The sequence below is a fragment of the Triturus cristatus genome, chromosome 10 (assembly GCF_964204655.1).
Source record: "Triturus cristatus chromosome 10, aTriCri1.1, whole genome shotgun sequence".
In the NCBI taxonomy this organism is placed as follows: domain Eukaryota; kingdom Metazoa; phylum Chordata; class Amphibia; order Caudata; family Salamandridae; genus Triturus; species Triturus cristatus.
Window position 1 is genome coordinate 334,009,026 of NC_140593.1, and position 20,858 is coordinate 334,029,883.

At 43.7% G+C, this 20,858-nt stretch overlaps 1 protein-coding gene across 1 annotated transcript in view; it reads left to right on the plus strand.

Moving 5' to 3' along the window:
* Positions 1 to 20,858, plus strand: part of EXOSC7 (exosome component 7) — a 101,215-nt gene that overhangs the window by 10,945 nt on the left and 69,412 nt on the right. The window contains exons 2-4 of the mRNA XM_085630086.1: positions 3,550 to 3,651; positions 12,993 to 13,087; positions 14,336 to 14,501. Of these exons, the coding sequence (XP_085486212.1) occupies positions 3,550 to 3,651; positions 12,993 to 13,087; positions 14,336 to 14,501 (363 nt within the window). The remainder of the gene's footprint in view (positions 1 to 3,549; positions 3,652 to 12,992; positions 13,088 to 14,335; positions 14,502 to 20,858) is intronic.

The window sequence follows — 20,858 nt, forward strand, 5'->3', positions numbered from 1 at the left end:
CATCCGAAGAGCGACCTCCGGCGGCAGACCGTTCTCACACCTCGCCGCCAAAACCTGGAACACCCTCCCCATCCTTCTACGGAAGTCCCAGGACCTGCTAACCTTCAGAAAACTACTCAAGACCTGGCTGTTCGAGCAATAGCAGCTCCCCCCCCCACCCCCAGCACCTTGAGACCCTCACGGGTGAGTAGTGCGCTTTACAAATGTTCTGATTGATTAATTGAACACTTATTAGGTCCCAAAGGCGAGACCTATTGGCTATGTCAATGCTTGTTTTCTTAGCGTTAAACATAATACCAGGGGGGGGGGGGGGGTAGGTGGTATGTGGTATGTGGTATGTGGAAGTGCACTTACCCCGTACAATAATATGAAACCTGTATGGTTACATATCCAAAGCAAAACAAATAAATACCTTTACTAGAAGAAAAAAAAAGTTTGTCACCAAAAATGTCATTTACCATTTTGAAGTGGAGTGTGCATAAAAACAACAATATCTTGCTGTATAGTTTCAAGGATGAGCACTTCACCGGGGCGCTGTATGAACAGCTGCTCGCTGGCCCATTCCTGCCAGATTTCTTCATTGTTTGCGGTGTGCGACATCGGATGTACAAGTCTCACGCTCTCGTGCACTGCTTTCCCATTCCTCGTCAGAGCGGGGAGCGCGTCAAGCAGCCGGGGGTTAACACGGGAAACAAAGCTTCTAGTCCAGACTGCCAGCTTTGATAGTGCTTAGTAGGTGGAACGAGTCAGATGTGATTTAGAAGCAAAACAGTGCGATTGGCGCCATACCCCCCCACCCCACGAATACCTCGGCCAGCCGCAGGGCAAGTGGAAGTGGTACATTAACTAAGGAATAAAGGAGAGGAAGAAAAGGTCAAATCACATTTCTGTGCAACAGGGGAGGCTTTTTTTTTTAACGAAGAACAAGCCTGCCCACCAGCACTGCCTCGGGCAGCGTTAGAATGAGTAAGACGTCTTGACGGAAGCAGGGACCCTAAAATACAAACAGTGTGGTCCCATGTGTGTTTGGCGCATTTGCAATCACATGGGACACAGGGAGCAAGGAGGAGAGAGTGGGAGAGAGAGGAGAGAGTGGGAGAGAGAGAGAGGGAGAGAGAGAGAGGGAGAGAGAGAGAGAGAGAGAGAGGGGGAGAGAGAGAAGGAGGGAGAGAGAGAGAGAGCGCGAGAGAGAGAGAGATGGAAGGATGGATGAGCGGTGACCCTAGGAGTGGTGCGCGCGCAGTCTGCTCTTTTTGGAAGCACATGCTTGTGGTGTGCCCCTGTGCGCTCCCGCAAGGTGGATGCCGCCACAAGCACTAGTATGTGCTTCGAAAAAGAGCAGAACGACAGCTAAAGGTCCTCCTATGCAGCGCATGTGCGCTGCGTAGGTGAGACCTAAAGATGGCCACATGTTTAAACAAGCATTGGCAAAGCCATTAGGTCGTGCCTATACAATATCTTTTGGCTTTGTCAGTGTGTTTTTTGCAAGTGCAACTGCTGTGCAACATGTCTGAAAGTAAACGAAAACAAGTGATCTGATGCGGCCAGTGCTGTCCCTTCACAGCACTTTTATTTTCTTTACTTTCAGCCATGTGTGCATGTGCTGTTCTGCTGTGAGCCAATAGATCGTGTATAAGCAAGACTTACTAGGCTGTGCCAATGCTTGCTTGTAAAGCTAGGCTAGGAGCAGTTCAGCCTGTGGGCTGCCGTCTTCCCCCTCCCCCTTCCTCTACCTCCCTCCAGTTCCCTTCGTCGGAGGATTGGAAATGAGAAATAGAGACTCGGGAGGTGCTATATTAGCTGCCTGATATGCACTTATTGCGCCGAACACATTCCCCATTACCAGGGCCCACGCTTAATATTCCAGGCATAAAGATAGCCGGCTTATGAAAAGGAAAAATGATTAGAAGAGGATGTGGCATATCGACCACAGTTGCTGACTTGGTAACTGGGGAACCTGGTTCTAGTCTTGGCATTAGCTCAAGATCATTGTGATTTTGGACGAATCACTTAATCTGCCTGTGACTAAAAAAAAAAAAAATGAATGCGACCTTCTGTAACCTAACTGGGGCACATTAAAAGTGATCCAATACCTGTGGGTCGAGTTTGTGCTATATAAAACTGCAAAAAAAAAATGTTAAATGCTGAAAATTGAAAGTCAGTAACCGCACCCTACGCCAATGCACACTACACCATTTTCCTCAAAACCAGTGCACTCTATGCCAATCTACTCTGTACCACTATACTTTACGCCACTTCACTCTAGGCCACTCTACTGCACTCTGTGACACTCCCCTTTACGACACGACACTCCACGATACTCCACTCAATGACGCCCTACTCCATTAAACTCTACTCCACTATATGACTTTCTACTCCACTCTACGACACTACTCCACTCTAGGATGCTCTACCTAACTCCCTCTTTCCCACTCCATGCCACTTTACTCCACTTTATTCTACGATACACTACACCACTCTGACACTCTAGGCCACTCCACTGTCGCACTCCACTTTATGCCATTCCAATCCACAACAATCAACTCCGCGCTATGCCACTTTACTCTACAACACTGTACTCCACTCTACAAAACACCCTCTACACCACTCCAATTTACTCTGTCACTTCACGGCACTCGACTTCACGACACTCAACTCTGCCCCACTCCATAACACTTCACTCTACTCCATGACAATCCACTTTACAACACTCCACTCCACGTCACTCTGCTTTATGCCAGTACCTTTTAGCCATGCTGAACAGTAGCCACGCTGGTGTACAACATGGATAAAACATGTTGGCAGACCGAATAGCTCTTCACAGGCGAGACCTATTGGCTGTGCCAATGCTTGTTCTTAATTATCTTCACCACTTTGGTGCTGGAGGGGCTGTGTGTCACATGATTGTCTTTTAACTCGGTGAGTGTACAAAATGTACCTCTCGCAGCCACTGTTGCATAGACAGTCCCCTGGTGGTTCATGGGGTAGTTCCTGTATCTGTTGCCTAGTGCGGGGAAAGGCATGTGACTGTAACACTATACATGTTAGAAATGTGGAGCAATCAATCAGTCAGGTTTTTATGAAGCGCACTACTCACCTGTGAGGGTCTCAAGGCGCAGGGGGTGTGGGGGGAGGGATACGTGCAGCTCAGGATCATCCGAAGAGCCAGGTCTTGAGGCTTTTCCTGAATGCTTGCAGAGTGGGGGCTCGTCTGATGCTGCGAGGCGGTTTGTTCCAGGTCTTGCAGCAGACTTACATTTTCCCTTATTTTATTTTTCCAGAGATTAACCAATTGCATGTTATAAGGCAATCTTATTGTTTCATGAGTCAATGTTTGATAATTAAGCTGTAGATATGCTTGTTTTTTCTTCTGTTTCTATACACTCATATTAATTATTCCAAAATCACAGCTATGATGCAGTTGACTGCTAAAGAATAAAAAAACGGCAAAAGCTTAAATTGCGAACGATTTACAAATTAATTTAAAGTGTGTTCATTTTTTAGGTATTCAAAATGATTCCTGCTAAACTTATATTTTTGCACTTTTAGGAGGATCTGCGTGTGGATGGACGAGGATGTGAAGACTATAGGTGCATTGAGGTGGAAACAGATGTGGTATCAAACACAAGTGGATCGGCAAGAGTGAAACTTGTAAGTGAAAAAGTGAATTTGCTGTATCTTTTAAATGAGGTCCGAATCTTCTCTTTCAACCAGGCAGAGGGAGTTTTCTGAAAACTGCCTTACTCCAGAGTAGCATTAAACAATAAATATGACTATTTGTTTGTAATGTGTCCAGTCTTTTAAGTACCAGTACGCATAATGAAACTAATTCTGGCACAATACAGATGAACGACATGCTGTTGTGGTGGCTTGAACTTGACTGAAAAGTCTCCTACTATATTTCAGACCGAAGAATTTATGAACAAAGCATATCGTGTAGTGTTACATAATATGATTGGTCATAGAGGAAGATCAAAGTTCCTGATTACACAATTTTAGCGAATGGGTTACTCCTTCACAAACGTGAAGGGTACCCAGTCTGCCGTACTACAAGTTCCATAGGAGATAATAGAATTGATGCTGTGCGGGACGAATCGGAGGCCCAATGGGGGTGAGCATGCCAAGGACTCCAAATCCCAGGCTCCCCTGCACCGTTGATACTGCCAGACTCGCCGGGTGACGCTTAAATACAAAGGAGAGCACCCGCTGCTCGGGACGAATCAGAGGTACAACAGGGGATGAGCACGCCTAAGGACTCCAAATCCCAGGCTCCCCTGCACCGTTGCCAGATGTGCCCAGTGGCGCTTAAATACAAAGGAGAGAACCCGCTGCGCGGTACACTGTGCGGGGCGAATCAGGGGCACAACAGGGGGTGAGCACGCCTAAGGACTCCAAATCCCAGGCTCCCCTGCACCGTTGCCAGATGTGCCCAGTGGCGCTTAAATACAAAGGAGAGAACCCGCTGCGCGGTACACTGTGCGGGGCGAGTCAGAGGCACAACAGAGGGTGAGCACGCCTAGGGACTCCAAATCTCAGGCACCGCTGCACCGTTGACGCTGCCAGACGCGCCCGGTGGCGCTTAAATACAGAGGAGAGCACCTGCTGCGCCGGGCGAAGCCAGGGCCTAGAGCGGCCCTGTCCTTGCCCGGAAGAGGCAGGGCTGGGCCACCCCTCTTTCTTTTGGTCCTTGAGTTTTGCATTGTTGAAAACCCTCCATGGAAACCTGCCAGAGCCTTAAATGAGTGAGTAATTTATTGGGAGAACAAACAAACTTGATGGGTGCTGGGTGTGACACGGAGTGTCGAGAGAGCTAACTGAACAATATCGTACTTCTTGAACCCTCAGTGGTCTGGTGATCACTAGTCCTGTAATTTCGAGGGTACTGAATACCTTTTAACAGATAGATTTGGTATGTAGGGTAAAACCTCAGCCTGCGCATAATCTCTACCCACTTATTTGTCTACCTCCAGTGGTCAGTTAGGATTAGGAGCAGAGGCCCCTAAATAACTAGTTGTTACAGCAAACTGTTCTTAGCCCATAGAATCAGGGAGCCTTAGAAAAAACTGTAGAGGGCTCTAAATGAGTACTTGAAACCTTGCTACAAACACAGTATCTAGCATTTTGGTATTTTTCGCCTGAATTTTGTTGTATTTATCCTGAACAGCTTGAAAAATTGGCTCGTCGGCTATCTGGGAAGACATGGTCAAGAGGAAGCCGCCCACACAAGGGTCCAGTGGGGGGACGGCGGTGACAACCCTTGATTTATTTCTGACTAGGACTTCAAATGTTTTGTCCAACTAAATTGCCTTGACCGAGCGGAGACTCTCGATGGAACTGAAAAGTTTGCCCCATAGCCCGGTACCTTTGAATACCCCACCCCATATAGTGCAAAGCGAGCCTGTGCCGTTGCCACTGGTTGTCACCAACTTAATGGATGAGGTTGATGGCAACCAAGACTAAGGCCCCTCCTTATTTGAGCCACCAGTACAAAAGAAAAGAGATGGAGGCAGGAAAATGGCCCAGCAGCCAAAAAAACAAGCAGCGCCACCCACTGTTGATCAAACTAATGTGGGTTTGGGACAAACTGTAAGCAGTCTCTCTTCAAAAGTAGAAGAAATTTTAAAGTCATACTTATCCCCTATTCTTGCTAGGCTGGATACACTAGAATTATTACTGTGTCAGGCAAACAACGTCTCATTGTCAGCACCTCGGATAGCATGGGGACAGAACCGATGGGGCAGAAGTGTCCTTCAGTGGCAGAGGGGAATGATATCAAAAGTCACTCATACAATAGGGGCGTCGCTAACTAGAAGGGCACACAGGGCGTCTCAGCAATCATCTAGAGATAGTATACAGATCCTATATAGGAAAGGCCCACAAGGAATGACTGGCCATCCCAAAAATGGTAGGGCTCAAGGAACTGCTCCAGACGCAGCCCTTCGCGAATCACTAGGGGCGGTGCCTAAGGAAACCCGAATGATTCACGGGAATGAGCCCACTGGCCCGAAACCCCTTCATCCAAATATTCTGCTGAGACAGAGAACTGACGTTTTACACCAGCCCCCTGAATCAGCCCCGCTTGTGACTGTCCTAGTAGGTGTTCCTCCCTTACAGGAGAACTCCAAAGAGACCACAATGGACTTAATACACAAGGTAATACACTGGCTGGACAAATCACAAACACATGGTCGATCTTTTGCCCCTCATATTATCATGGCCAGAGGAGTTGGTTGGGTGGGGAAAGCCACAAGGAAAGATAGGAGCGGGGATTGTATTGTGGTCAATGTAACCCACCCCTCACATGTAAGAGCCATGATACAAGGCCAGAGGAGAGCAGAATCGTACATGGGAATTCAGGGTCTTCCACTTTCATTTTTCTACCCAGAAGGGCCACTACACTCTAGTAGTGAGGGAAACAGATACACTCTGTCTCAAGGGAGGTTGTTGCAAACACAAGTGGGCATTACTAGGAATACAATAATTCCTCTCACAAATAGATTTGCACCATTAAGGGATCTGGATAATGTGGATTGACAGCCAACCCCTGTTGATATTACAGTTAGTACCAACCCTCCTTTAATAGCGCAACCGATATGTTCGCTTCCACTACCCTGTGATTACAAAGTGACAGATCCTTTTGTGTGCACCTTTATGACATGGACCATTGCAGGGCTGAAGGCGAAAAAGGACGATGAGCAGCGGTTAGCGATAATAGAGGCGGGTCTTAATATTGCACTCCAAGAAACGTGGGATACATCTGACTCCTTTGTAATGGATGGGTTGCCCCATATTTTAAATCTGCATCCCCATTTACTGTAGGACGAGCAAAGGGCAGCTTGCTTACCCTAATATCGCTTAATTTGTCATGTACCGTTAAGGGTCTGCCTAGCTCCTCTCCACACCTGCTAGTAGTAGAATTAACCTTTCCAAGCAGTGTAACTTTGGTGATTGTACAGTTTTATAACTCATTTTGTAGGGATCATGATGGTGAAATGAAAAGACAATTTAAGCGCAATAGCTACCCTTAGGCGTCCTAGCACTGCGGACCACACATGCAGGGATACAGTTGGAAGCTATATAGGTTTATTAAAAAGAAGAGTTTTTAAAAGCTTGCGGAATGGGAGCAGATTGGGCTCTGAGCGCAAGTGGAGGGGGAGAGAGTTCCAGAGTTTGGACGAGTTATAAGCAAAGGAGCGGCCACCACATCTGGTTCTTTTTATCCTGGGTACTATGGTGAGGAGAGAGGATGCTGATCTAAGCTGTCTGTTCGGATGGTAGGGGGTAATCAGTGATTGGTTGACAGCAGGGCCTGTCTTCCAGAAGGCCCTGTGGGCAATGCATAGGGCCTTAAATTCAATTCTCTCCCGAACTGGGAGCCAATGAAGGTCTCTCAGACCGGGATTTATTGGGAGTCGACGGGGGATCTGAAGGAGTGTTCGGGCTGCGCAGTTTTGGATGACATGGAGCTTGCGCAGAGTGGACTGAGGGGCCCCTAGATAGAGGGCGTTCCCAAAGTCCAGGCACGACGGAATGACACCCTGGACCATAATCTGTCTCGCCTGGAAAGGAAGTAGGGGAAGAATTTTCCAAAGTAGCCTCAGTAAACCATAGCAGGTGGCTGCAAGTTTAGCTGCTTGCTGATTAAAGTTGAGGGCGTTATCCAGCCAAATGCTGGTGTCCTTTGGCGCTGGGGCAGGACCGAGGCAGGTGGGCCACAGTGCGTTCATAATGAGCTTGGGAGTGTTCCCCAAGAGCATGAGCTCCGTTTTGTCTCCTTTCAACTTTAAACAGGACAGTGTCATCCATTTAACCACCTCCTCCAGGCATCCACTTAGGTTGTTATGGGTGGTGTTAGGCTGGTTAAGGGCCACCACTAGCTGAGTATCATCGGCGTAAGTGATGATTTTTATGCCGAAAGGACGGACAATCTCAGCTTGGGGGCTCATATATATGTTAAATAACGTGGGGCTCACGGAGGAGCCCTGATGCACACCGCAACCGAGTGGCTTGCTGGGGGAGGTGATTTCGCCCTCAAAAACCTGCAACGAACGGTCCGCCAGGAATGATTTAAACCATTTAATGGCGTTTCCTGAAACTCCTAAGTTGGTAAGTCGGTGTATTAGTATGTCATGATTTACAGTGTCAAATTCGGCACTTAAGTCAAGGGGGATGATTGCAGCAGCGCCTCCTTGATCCAGGATCCTCCTGGCCTCTTCAGTTACCGCGAGTAGTGCAGTTTCGGTCCCATGCATGAGACAGAAACCTGTCTGGGAGAGATCGGGCAATTGATTGTTCTCCAAGAATTCTGCCAGTACTGTGTTGATATATTTCTCCAGGACCTTGCTCAGCCAAGGTAACCGGGAGATTGGCCGGTAATTACTGGGGTTGTCTTGTTCTAAGTTAGGTTTTTTCAAGAGGACCTTAACCATGGTGCGTTTCTAGGGGGGAGGGACTATGCCGGAGGAAATGGAGGCATTGAGCAGGCGAAGTGTGGTGGGAAGAATGTGGCCAACAGCTGGCAGCAGAGCACGTGGGGGAGCCGGGTCTTGGGGGGAACCGGATTTCACCTGGTGCATAATGGGTTCTAATGTGGAGGGGTCGAGAGAGGGGAGGATATCCAAAGTGACTGAAAGTGAACATTTAAATGATCTCTAAAGTTTTATAGAGGACCTTGCACAGGAGAGACACACTCCCTACGAAACAATGATAATGGGGGACTTTAATGTACACCGTTGCCAACTAAAATGTTTATTAGAATGGGAGATTTCTGAAGACTTGCCACCCATGGTCCATTTCGAACATTCCATCAAGGCGCCCGGCTAGAGAGTTTATTAGCTAGTAATAATTTATACTTTCTAAAGTCTGGGGATGAAGCAGAGGTAATACCTTCGTTTTTCGGGAGAGGGAGTAGTTCAACCATAGATTATGTTGTAATATCAGCCCCTCTATACCAACTTATGCGGGAAGTTAGGGCGGCCCAGACTGGTTTTAGTGATCACAATCCCATCATTGTTGAATCCAAAGGTTTAATGGTCTTCCGGGGTGCTGAGTTAAGAACCTTCGCAATCGGGGATTTTCAGCCCACGGATCAGGATCGGAAAATAAGATGGGAGAAAATCGTTCCCAAGCTCTTCTTAGCAGATTTATACACTGAGGGCAAAGAGGATTTTGAGCAGTGCCTTAATGTACATAACAAGCCCACAGAAGTATTAGAGGCTTTTGACAAACTGACAAAGCAAATTGGTAAAAAGCTAACGGGTAAAAGAGCTCGGTGTGTACTAAGGAGGCTAAGTGGTTTAATGCAATTTTGCTCTAAAGCTCATAAAGCCCTTAGGGTCACACTAAAAATGTTACCTAGAGATCCTCAGCTGATTAAAAGCCGAAGGAAAGCATATGATTTGGCTCTAAAACTAAGGAAGGCTGCTTTAAGGGAACAGACGAGTGCACAAGCCGATAGTGCCAAATTCTGGAAGGTAGTAAATAGCCCCTTTTTTAAAGATAATAATACGTCAAGAACTGCGTGCGTTATTCCTGCTGACCGGTGGGTTAGTCACTTTGAGCAGATCTATGCAGAGGTTGCTGTAAAACAAACCGACTCCTCCTGGGTACCGAGTGCTGCACCACTCGCTTTAGGATTTGAGGTAAAAGAGGTACAGAAAGCCATTGAGGGTATGTCTGCACGGAAAGCCACTGGTCCAGATGGGATACCTGTGGACCTCTATAAATCAGATTCTGGTACATGGGCGAAAATTTTAAGAGGTGTTCAATGCGGCTGCAAGGGTAGGTCTACCCCACTCATGGTCAACAGCGGTGATTTTGCCAATTTATAAAAAAGGTGCCAGGGACTATCCTGCCTGTTATCGCCCGATCTCTTTGTTGGATTCCGCAGCAAAAAATATGGGCAAAGTAATTTTAGATCGTCTAAGCATTTGGTTGATAGAAAAAGATGTGTTGTCCGAACTGCAATTTGGTTTTCGCAAGGTCAGGGGTACAGTGGAGCAATATATGAACCTATTCATGATCACCAACAAATATACCCTAGCCAAAAAAGGGTGTATATTTTTTGCTTTTATGAATTTAACGTCCACTTTTGATAGGGTAAATAGGTCTAAGTTATGGTAATTGCTGCTCGAGATAGGGATGAACAGGAACTTAGTATGTTTCCTGCATTGGTTCCATCTTAATCTGACTGCCTCGGTAAGGTATAATGAGAATGGCTCCCTAACTAAAGCCTGGAAGGTAAATGGAGGCGTGAAGCAGGGGTGCATTCTTGCACTGGTTTTATTTACACTATACATAAATAAGTTGGGGGCAGTGCTATCTGATTCATGTTTAGACATCCCAAGAGTAGGTTCTAAATTAATTCCAGCTCTTTTATATGCAGTGATGCAGTTTTACTTGCCAGGACTCCGATTGCTTTGAAACGTTTAGTTAATACTTTTATTGATTTTATGGTAGCTCTTGACCTTGCGGTCAATTTGACTAAATCTCATATAATGTCAATTGGTAATCTAAAGCAAGAGAAACAAACCCTCACATGTAAAGGTGGAGTGCTAACCAGTGTACCAACATACCCATACTTGGGTGTGTTATTCGATGAAAGTGGCACTTGGGTGACACAGCGTGCATTAAAGAAAAACACTTTGGCAAGAGCAGCTGGTGCCTCACTGGATTTCGCTAGAAGATTATGGAGCAAACCCATACCACCACTGTTGCAGATTTCTAATGAGAAATGTGTCCCCATGACAGTGTATGGTAGTGTGGTATGGGGCTACAAGGAATGCAATGAACTACAAGGAGTTGAAAACAAACACTTAAGTAAACTCTTAGCTGCTCATTTCAGCTTTTATGGTACATGAGGAACTAAGGCAGGGCTGCATTACAGATAACATTGCTGCAGCACCCTTGATATGGTAGCTAAAAAGTTGGTCTAGAGATAAGCCAAACCTAACCCAAATTCTTTTAGAGGACTGCATGACGTTAGACAGAGTTGCAGATATTCCTTGTATGTATGTATGTATGTCTCTCGGCAGCTTTCAGCTCTTGGGCAATCAGAGCTATTTAATCAACCAGGAAAACTGCACCTCGATGATGTGAAAGCTATAAAAACTCAATTCGTAACGAGGAAAAATCTGCATAGGGAATCAAATGAACTTAAGAAACCTACATGCTGACATTTTATGATTATAAGTCCTGGGATTTTAAATCAACCTTTTTGGTCTTTTGTTAATAATTTGCTTCCTCGTTTTCTTTTCTCCAGGTTTAGATTTAATTGTATCCACTGGTCCCTTACTGTACCTAAAGGTTTCTCAAAGATAGGAACCCTACAACCATGTGCATGGGATCATTTCTCTGGCCAAGATTTGTTGCACTTTGTTTTTTTTGGTTTTTATACTGAGCTGCGAGCTAAATATATTTTACCACTTTTTAGAGATTGCTATTTTGTACAAGTAAGACCAGCACTCATTTATTTACAAATGCTTTCCTCCCCACTCATTTGTTATGGGGAGAAAGCTTTTTATCAGGGGCAATACGTAAAAGAAAAAATATGGGTTGATAACAGGAATGGCTTGGGCCTGTCTGGAAACGTTTTTAATAATATGAATGAATTTTATCTGTCCTTTTAATCACATCCGTTGTGTAGTTTTAAATTCAAAATGTATGTGTTATTTTATGTGAAATTTACTTTTATGGCCAGAACGTTGCCGAATAAAGTTTCTATTGAATTGATAATAGAATTGTAATACTGTGGATGGGATAACAGTCACATTTGTGAGTGAGTATCCCATCCGCCAAGATTGTAATCTGGCTCTTTGACTGTTACCTCACCAGTTCTTACCACCAAAGGAATCAGTTGTTGGTTGGTTCCATGTCAAATTAGTGACAATTACGGACAGAATTTGATTGGGATGTAAAGCGGCGGAAACCTCTCTAATAGAAGAATAGCTCATTCTTTAATTAGAACGCCACAACGTTTGGTCCAATTTGATTTCCTTTTTATTCAATAAGCCCATTGAGCAAAATTATTAAGCAGCCTATTTCATTTCTTGGGTTTATTGAACCCTTGACCAAATGATGCACAAGTTAGATTTGTAATGCCTTCTCAAAGTGTAGCAGTTGATCCGCATCATAAATCTTAACAAATTTAAACCCCATTGCACATAGAATATTAATTATCTCAATATTTTTTTTTCTCTCGTATCCATTGCTGGTTTGCATACTGCACCGAAGAGCCATTGCTACTCCCATTGAATTTGTTTGAATGAAAAATGATTACTGTTGGACTATGTGAAATAGATGTCCCATTAAGAGCACCAACTCATTTCAGTTTTCGCACCAACATAGAGTTTATTGAAAAGTACAAAACAAACACTTGTATCACGTAGTGAAAAGTATATGAATCGGCCTTAAAGATTGTTTATTTTAATGTTTTTCAAGACAGACTCGCAAAAATGTAGTGGTGTTTGCCTAGAACTCATTTTGTTAAATGTATTGTATATTCATTCTGTATTTGCTAAATTCATGTTTGTGGCTTCTGTCCTTGGGATTACGATACTTTGTCTCCGGCAGGCTTTCGTGTCGGTCTTTCTGACATGAACGAGTATGGGGGCCCCTAGCAGGGCTCCCTTGCCTCTGCGGTCTCCGGTTGGAGGCCGCGGGGGCACCTATGGTGCCCCCCCTGTTCATCCCTGCACTGTGTGGCAGGCACATGAACACAGACTTCCATTCCTCAATGGGAGCTTGTAACACGAGCTCCCGTAGACGAATGAGAGTATGCGACCGAACAGTGTTGGGTAGCATCGTGATTAGGTGGTCAGGACTGCCGACCTGAGTTTGGTCAATCCTGTTTCAGCATTGGTGTGTGTGGGGGGGGGAGGAGCGGGGAACGTAAGTCCACCCGACATCGTAATCACCCCCTGTGTCTTACATATGTCGGTTTGCAAATGTTATTTCTTTTAAATATTTTTCTTCCTCTTCTTGTTTTCCATTAGGGTCATACAGATATATTGGTGGGTGTTAAAGCAGAGATGGCTGTTCCAAAACATGAGAGACCATATGAAGGTTATTTGGAGTTTTTTGTCGATTGGTTAGTACTAAAGCAAGAAATGTATTATTTAATTAAACCCCTCATTGGTTTTTATGTAAAGTTGCAGTACAGGATACCACCCGGTTGAATAAAAGTACAGCCTTGATTGTATATTGATGAGGAGTAAGTTTGGTCTCTCGTACAGTTTTTTTTCAACAAGTTTTTGTAATTATTTTCCATTGTTCATTGTCCTTTTTGGCATTCAAAAGACTAACTGGCTTTTCTTTTCCACTCCTCAAGCCACAAATATATTTTATATATTTTGATGTGCACGTGTATAAAAGAAATTAAGGTCGGCAGGAAGATTTTGTGCGTGTGTCGTGCTAATAGCACATTAGGTTAAAACACAAATCATTCTTTAGCTGTGGGGAAAATTATTTTGTCTAAGAGGCTGTGTTTTAACGCAGTATCCATAGAATAAAACATTGTAATGTTCTATTTTTTGCAGTAGGATTTGGAAAACAGGGAGTGCTTGGCCCATGCAAGCCAAAACGACTACCTGTCTCAAGTAGAAAAGTTTGAACATATACATCACACCCACGTCCACCCAGTCTCACATTTATTTATGCCACATAGTTGACTATAAATTGCTCAGGTGCCATTTTAGGAAATGAACAATCTGGGATTTGACCACCTTTGCACTGGTTCCTGAGGTAAATTCATAATCTTTCATGAGGTCACCTCTTAAGCTTCATGCTTCTTCCAACACCCACAAGAGGCTTTGCTTCCATGCAATGTGATTTTTCTATTCACACCTGAATTTCAGACTAATTTGCATTCAGTGTTGACCCCATCATCCATATATGTGAATCTGTGGCAACTCATACGTTTAGCTGTGCATTAACTGTTTAATATGTAATCAATTCAGTTTTCACAGTGGCTGCACACCTCAGGGACAGAATGTGTTTTTTAATTTACTCCGAGATGCAGTTCTAAATTCTATATTGTTGTTCGACATCCCAGACTTTTTTTTATTTTATTGGTGGCACTGGTTACATAACTATGATATTAAGGAAGATAGAGTTGCGGGGCTTAGTTTACAAAAATATCTTTAGTTGTGCTTTCACTTAACAAACCTTGATAGGCAACACAAATTAATGTTCTCCCGAATCTCCAAAGCCTAACAACAAATCTAATGTGATTAGATTTTGTTGAGCGTAGACTAGACCATTCGGGGTGTAAATGCAGTATAATTGTTGTAAGATAGTACAAACATTGTTAAAGTGTTGTATGTTTTCATTTTTATAGCTCGGCAAACGCCACACCGGAATTTGAAGGTCGGGGAGGAGAAGAACTTGGCACTGAGATATCAAATACATTATACAGAATTTATAACAGTAAAAGCTGTGTTGATCTGAAATCCCTCTGTATTCATCCAGGAGAGCACTGCTGGGTTCTATATGTAGATGTTTTGGTAAGTGGAAACCGTTCACCATTCTTCCTTCTGCAATATTTTATTAAATAACTTGTATGCATGTTATATTGAGATTTCACCTGCTTTCCATATCTCCCAACACACCCACCTTTCATATGAATTCCATTATGTGTTTTTGGATGTTAAATAAAAAACATGCTACTATAAGTAAACCTATGTATTCCCTTACCATGGATGCAGCTAGTATGCAAGAGGGTTAGAGACGACTGAATATAATATACACAATCCCTATTTAGACCCCGAGAAGTTTCCCTATTGCTTAAGTGTAAAAGGTCTGTGAGTCCGAGCTTCCAGGGACAAAAAAAAAGGACAGAAACTACCCCATTACATCCATCTTCCTCTCAGTCCGGAACACCTGTACAGCTTAAACTTCTTTGTTCGCCAATTAGCTTTGTAGGCCTAGTTGAAGAACTGAGGTTAAATATCCACAGGACCAGCTTACTCTCCCTCACCAGTTTTGACTTTTTCCTTCTCATTTATGTGACATAAGTCTGTAGTCAGTCATGAAAGCTTTATTCGATTTTCAGAGTAAAATCATAAAAGCATACATACATATAAATTCATTACAAATTTGATACAAATAAGAACAGTTAAAAAAGGATAAAAAGACATAATATGCTTTTTAGGATGGTTGCATTGAGTTCCGAAATTTAATGACCAATTTTAGAAAGCTGATTACTGCAGAAGTAACACATTCATTTTCTAATTGTAAAAGCCTAGTCATGGCGGGTCTGCAGGTACGGATTCCCCAGGCCTTTAAAATCGGTTTTAGGAAGGCTCCCCTGGGCAACTGATAGAATTTACAGAATAAAATACAATGAATATTTGATTGGGCAGAAATATTGTCACATGGGCATAGTAAAATTTCATTGGACCAAAGGTTACAGGCAGGGAATGTGATCATGCGAAAAAAGTTACCAAATCTAAGACGGGTCAATAGCGTTCGAGCATAGCAGTTTGGCTGAGTTAAGAGGTACCTTTGGAGGCCTTCATTAATAGTTATTTTTTGGAAATCAGTGACTGTTGTCTTGGTTTTTTCTAAGGTCCATCTATTAGAAATTAGATGGTTGAGAGCCAGCTCTCTTAGAGTTTTTCTAGACACCGTTTCCATACTTGATGGCCTCACAAAGAACTCCGGGTGGCCAAGTTCGATCAGCATGTTTTTTACATAGGCAAGCCATTTAATGTTTGTCAATCCATCAAGGCTAAAACAGTCAGTAATTAGATCTCTGTTTAATGAGGTCTCCGGAGTAACCCAGATTTTATGCCACAAGAGTATGGGCGCAATTTTAATAACATCTGAGATGTACAGCATGCCCAACTCAATATGTATAAAATAGGTTGATGTTGATTTGGGGACTCCTAATAGGTAGCGTAAAAACTGATTTTCTGTTTGTTGTATCAGAGATGGATTTTCAATCCCCCAAAGGCCCGCTCCATAGGTGGCAGTAGAAACGCATTTAGCTTTGTAGATTTCAATCAGCTCTTTCACTGGTCTGCCACCTATTTTCCAGGAGAACTTTTTTAAGGCGCCTATTTCTCGAATGAAGGCTAAATTTCTGGCGTTAATAGCTGCTAGCCAGTTTCCCTTCCTATCAAAATTTATTCCTAGATAAGAAAATTGGTCTGTGGTCTCGATTCTCTTGTTTTCTAAGAAGATTGGGCAAGGCGTTTTCTTTGTGCCGGGACCACAGGCCATCGTAAATGTTTTTGAAATATTAATTTTTAGCCCTCGTTCTTTCATATAATTAGCAAATTTCTGGACAGCCCTCTGAAGGCCGATGTTGGTACGAGACATGATGGCAGCGTCATCAGCATAAAGAAATAATGGGGCAGGAGTGCCCAGAATTGTTGGATAATCGTACTGAGATTCCATTAAGTGTTTACCAATGGAGTTTATGTATAGGGTGAAAAGCAGGGGGGCTAAAATGCACCCCTGTCGCACCCTTCTCTTAATAGAAAATTTGCCAGAGCACTCCCCTTTGTTTCCAAAACGTACTCTGGCACCTGCGTCGCTATAAAGTGCTATTATAAAGTGTAAAATGTTTAAATCTATACCCATCTCTGATAAAATGGACCATAATATCTCGTGATTCACGCAATCAAAAGCGGAACTCAGGTCCACAAAAGTAACAAAAAGTTTTCCCTTTTTAGCCTGATTATATTTTGCTAGAACTAAGGCCAAATTTAGGCTCTGTTCTATAGTGCCTTTACCAGGGCTAAATCCATACTGTAGATGTGACATTATCTTATTCTCTTCCGCCCAAGATTGTATTCTATTTAAAATTGCCCGAGATGCTATCTTCATGAATGCATCTTAAAGCGATATTGGCCGATAGCAGGTGGGGTCGTCTCTGTCTCCTTTCTTAAAAATCGGAACGACTATGGCTTCGGACCAAGACGGTGGGAACCCATGTCGATTGGAATGATTTAAAACATTTGTTAGCAGGGGGGCCCACAAGTCAGGCTCGGCTTTATACACATCTGTCGGAACGTCATCTGGACCTGGAGCTTTGCCTGAAGGGCTATCTTTGATTGCCTTTGTAATCTCCAGGCAAGAGAAGGATATGTCTATTGGGAATGAAATAGATAAAATTGTGGGTTTTCGAATAAGTAACCCGTCCGCCAGAGGATTACTATAAATAAGGTCTTCATGTTTATCATATAGAAGTTTGAAGTGATTCACCCAGGTTTCCCCGTTAATGGCTATATCTATAGTGTCTAACTGGTTGTGTCGTAGATAGGGGGCATTAACAGCTTTCCAGAAAGCTGTGTTGTCCTTGGCTTTAGAAGCTTCAGTTAGAGCCAGCCAAGCCTCTTTTCTTAATGTTTGTTTCCTCGATTTTACAGCCAAGTTATATGCTTTTCTACACCTCCGAATCTCGGCTGGTGATTTCATTGTTCCATGCAGCGCCCTTTTAAGAGCTTGAAGAGCTCCAGTACAATTTTTATCAAACCAACCGTGGCTGTTTGTAGAATTAGGACTATATTCTCTGGTTAACAGTTTTTTAAGATCAAGTTGGATTTTTGAAAAGGAGGTCATGATTTCTAGTGACTCCTCTTTTTCTGTTAAGCAGACAAGTATGTCATTTCGGGAGGTTTCCATTAATTTGTGTAGGAAATCTACGGGATTTACCCTATCCCATTTTATCGAGTAGCCATTTTTTGTGGCTAGGTTAATAGTAGGGTGATATGTAAACTTCTCTATGAAGGTCTGATGTATGTTTTTAATTTTTAGATTGAAGGAGATTGGGTAGTGATCGCCCAAAATGACATCATGTGTTTCCCAATCTGTAATTAACCCTGCGTTGGATGAGTACATAAGGGTAAAATCAATAGTTGAACTACAGCCCTGCCCGTGAAAAGTTGGTTGAAAGGGGATATTTGGGGTGCATAGTTCATTTATAAAAGACAAATTAAAATGAAAGAGCACGTTATTAAGAAAGTTTCCCAGTTTAGAGTGAACAAAGTGGGTTGGGTTATCGTCCTTATGTTTACCAAGGCCGCAAATGCCTTTGGATCCATATGGGCAAATTGTACAATTAAAGTCACCCACCCAGATCAAAAGTGGCTCATCTTCGTTCTGGGTCTTAATAGTATTTACACTCTGAATAAGTATATCGATCTGGCTTTCTAGGCTATCAATTGGAATATTATTATAAAAATTAATAAGGGTCAAAAATTTTACGTGGCCCCAACTAATGACTAAAATCTGATAATAATCAGTGAATAAGTATTTAACAACTTTTATATCCTGTGTCGTAGAGAGATATATGGTCAGGCCTCCTTTATTTCTCCCCTGTGGGATGAATTGTGCAGGTGCATGAAAAGTCTGATATCCCAATATGTGGAGTTCATCAACAGCCCACGTTTCCTGGAGGCAGATGACACTAAAAGTAGACACAATGTCTAGCCAGGGTTGATGGGATATTTTATTAATAAGACCTGCAATGTTCCATGAAATAATGTTTTGTGCCGCCACTGACTTCCTCGTAAGGGAAACATTGGTAATTTCATCTCTCGATGTGGGGTTTAAAGTTGAAAGGGAACTAGGGTCAATGATAAGATCAAGTTGGGGAATAACTTCCAAATGAGGTTTATCAAGGTTGGTATGAATCCGATCATTGATTACCTCTTTAATTAAGATTCCCTGAACACAGTGGTTATGGGCATCCAGACCAAGGCTTCCAATGTTAGAATAGGGATTGGAAGCCACAAAAGACTGTTCATGGGAATGAATCTCTGGGAATACTTCCATCTGTCAGTCCGGGTCGTCTAAGTCTGTCAGTACTTCGAAACGATTAGTAATAGGGACAGGCCATAAGGGATACTGAGGTATATTACGGGTATTTAGGTGTTGATAAGAGTGAAACCTATCTGGGAGGAATGGGGGGGGGGGAAGTGGTCCGTCCACTGTCTTGTTGTGGTAAGATGTCGAGGTGGTGACGAATGTCTGGCGTTTCTAAGTGTATTAAAGGTGGATTTGTTGTTACAAGGGGTGAGAAGAGATTGGGGATAGAAGTAGCTCAAGGCACGGGTTGATATTCCTTCCCTTCCTCTCTCGGAGAACCAGTCCGCTATAAGAGTTACTGCTCTTGAATCTTTAAAGTTAGTAATTATGATATCGCCCTCTATGTCCTTTGGCCTACATCCCAGCCAGGACAGCCTTCTCACATGTAGTATCTCGCCATTAATATTGGGGGGCAGAGGCCTATGCTTACTTAACCAGTCAATTACTTTGTTTTTCAATTCTATAAACCCCTCTTTCTTACCCGATGCTAGTTTTGGTACTCCTGTCAGTATAACGGCATAAGGTGCCGCCTCAGGTGGTAGATCTATGCGCACGTCCGTTCTTTTTAGGGACTTGTTCGGAGAAGGTGCCCTGATGTTGTTAGTGGATTTATGTCCTGGAATATTGGGTGAGGGTATTTGTTTCCCCTCTCCTGTAGGACCTAGTGCGGTTGTAGATTTAGCCAGGGGATGCGTATTGGCTTTGGGTAATGGTAAAGGATCCCTTGGGATGATATTAGCAGGGGATTTCTGAATTTCAGTTGTTTTAAAAGTTGCTAGGTCTTTCAGTAGTGCAGTATTTGAAGAGGATGCTGCTACTAAAGTGTCTAATTGTTCGGTTAGCCTTTTAAATCTCTCAGAAAATGGGAGTAATAAGGATTTGACTAAATGTTCAATCCTCTTGATTAGGTCGTCATTTAAGTCAAAGACAGTAGATAGTTGGTCGTTAGTAGCTTGTACAGGACTGGGGTGTAATCTTGGTGTTTTTGGTCGATTACCTTTGATACCCTGACCCCCCCGCTTTCTCTTTACTGTTGCCCCAGGTCTTAGTTTATTTTGGGGGTTGTTATTTTTATTAGGTTTTGATTTTTCTTTGGGTGGTATGATGGATGGGGCCTCTGACGGGATGAAGTATGCAGAAGGGCTCGAGTTGTTATTGATAATCACAGGTTCCATTGGGGTGTCCGCTATCGGTGGCTGAGTTTGTAAAAGCAAGGGAATACCTGGATCACTTATTTGAGTGGAAATATTGGTCGTGGGTAGTAATGTAGGAGAGGGAATTGTTTGAATGGGGCCTAACGACGAGCGTTTGTTAGAAAATGGACCAAGCGACAGTCGACGCTCTGTGTCTGCTATTTGGTGGTCTAGTTTCGAAACAGCTTTTGCCAGAAAATGATCTAAAGTGCCTTTCCGTGGAGCTCTCAGTGGAGGAGTTATCATTTTAGTTGCGTTATCAGGCGGATTGAGGGCCATTTTAGAGCGTACAGCTGACGAAGTAGTAATGGTAGGTGGTAGTAAATTACAAAGTCTGTAAGCAAGATGGCTAACAATCGCAGTTGGCAATATGAATATTATAACAAGGATGAAAAAGTCTTACTAGTATTACTGCGTTCAGTCCTAAATTCCAGAGCCAAGGGGGGGGGGGGGGGCCGGCCTGGCCTCCCTTGGCCCCTGACGGCCCGCCCTCTGCCCGGGCTCAGCCCGGCGCCGCCCGCGCGCGGTCCCGCGACGCGGGGATAGTGTCCGTTTTTTAAACCCCTCCGGGCGCGGGAGATGGCTTCGCGCTGCTTCCGGGGTGGGAACAGGGAGGGAGCCTGGGTATTGTAGTATCTTCCCCCCTCCGCACTGCGGCCGCGAGATTGCAAACGCGGCGGCGGGAGGGAGGAGGCGGCAGGAACTGCTGATGTGGCACCGTCCAGGGAACAAGCAGCAAAGGTAGGACCCAGCAGGACAAACAGTCGTTGTGGTTTATAAGTCTGTAATTATCAGAACTCTTTTTTGTTTTTGTTGCCCACCGGTTTAAGTACTACGTTTTGCTGCACTAAC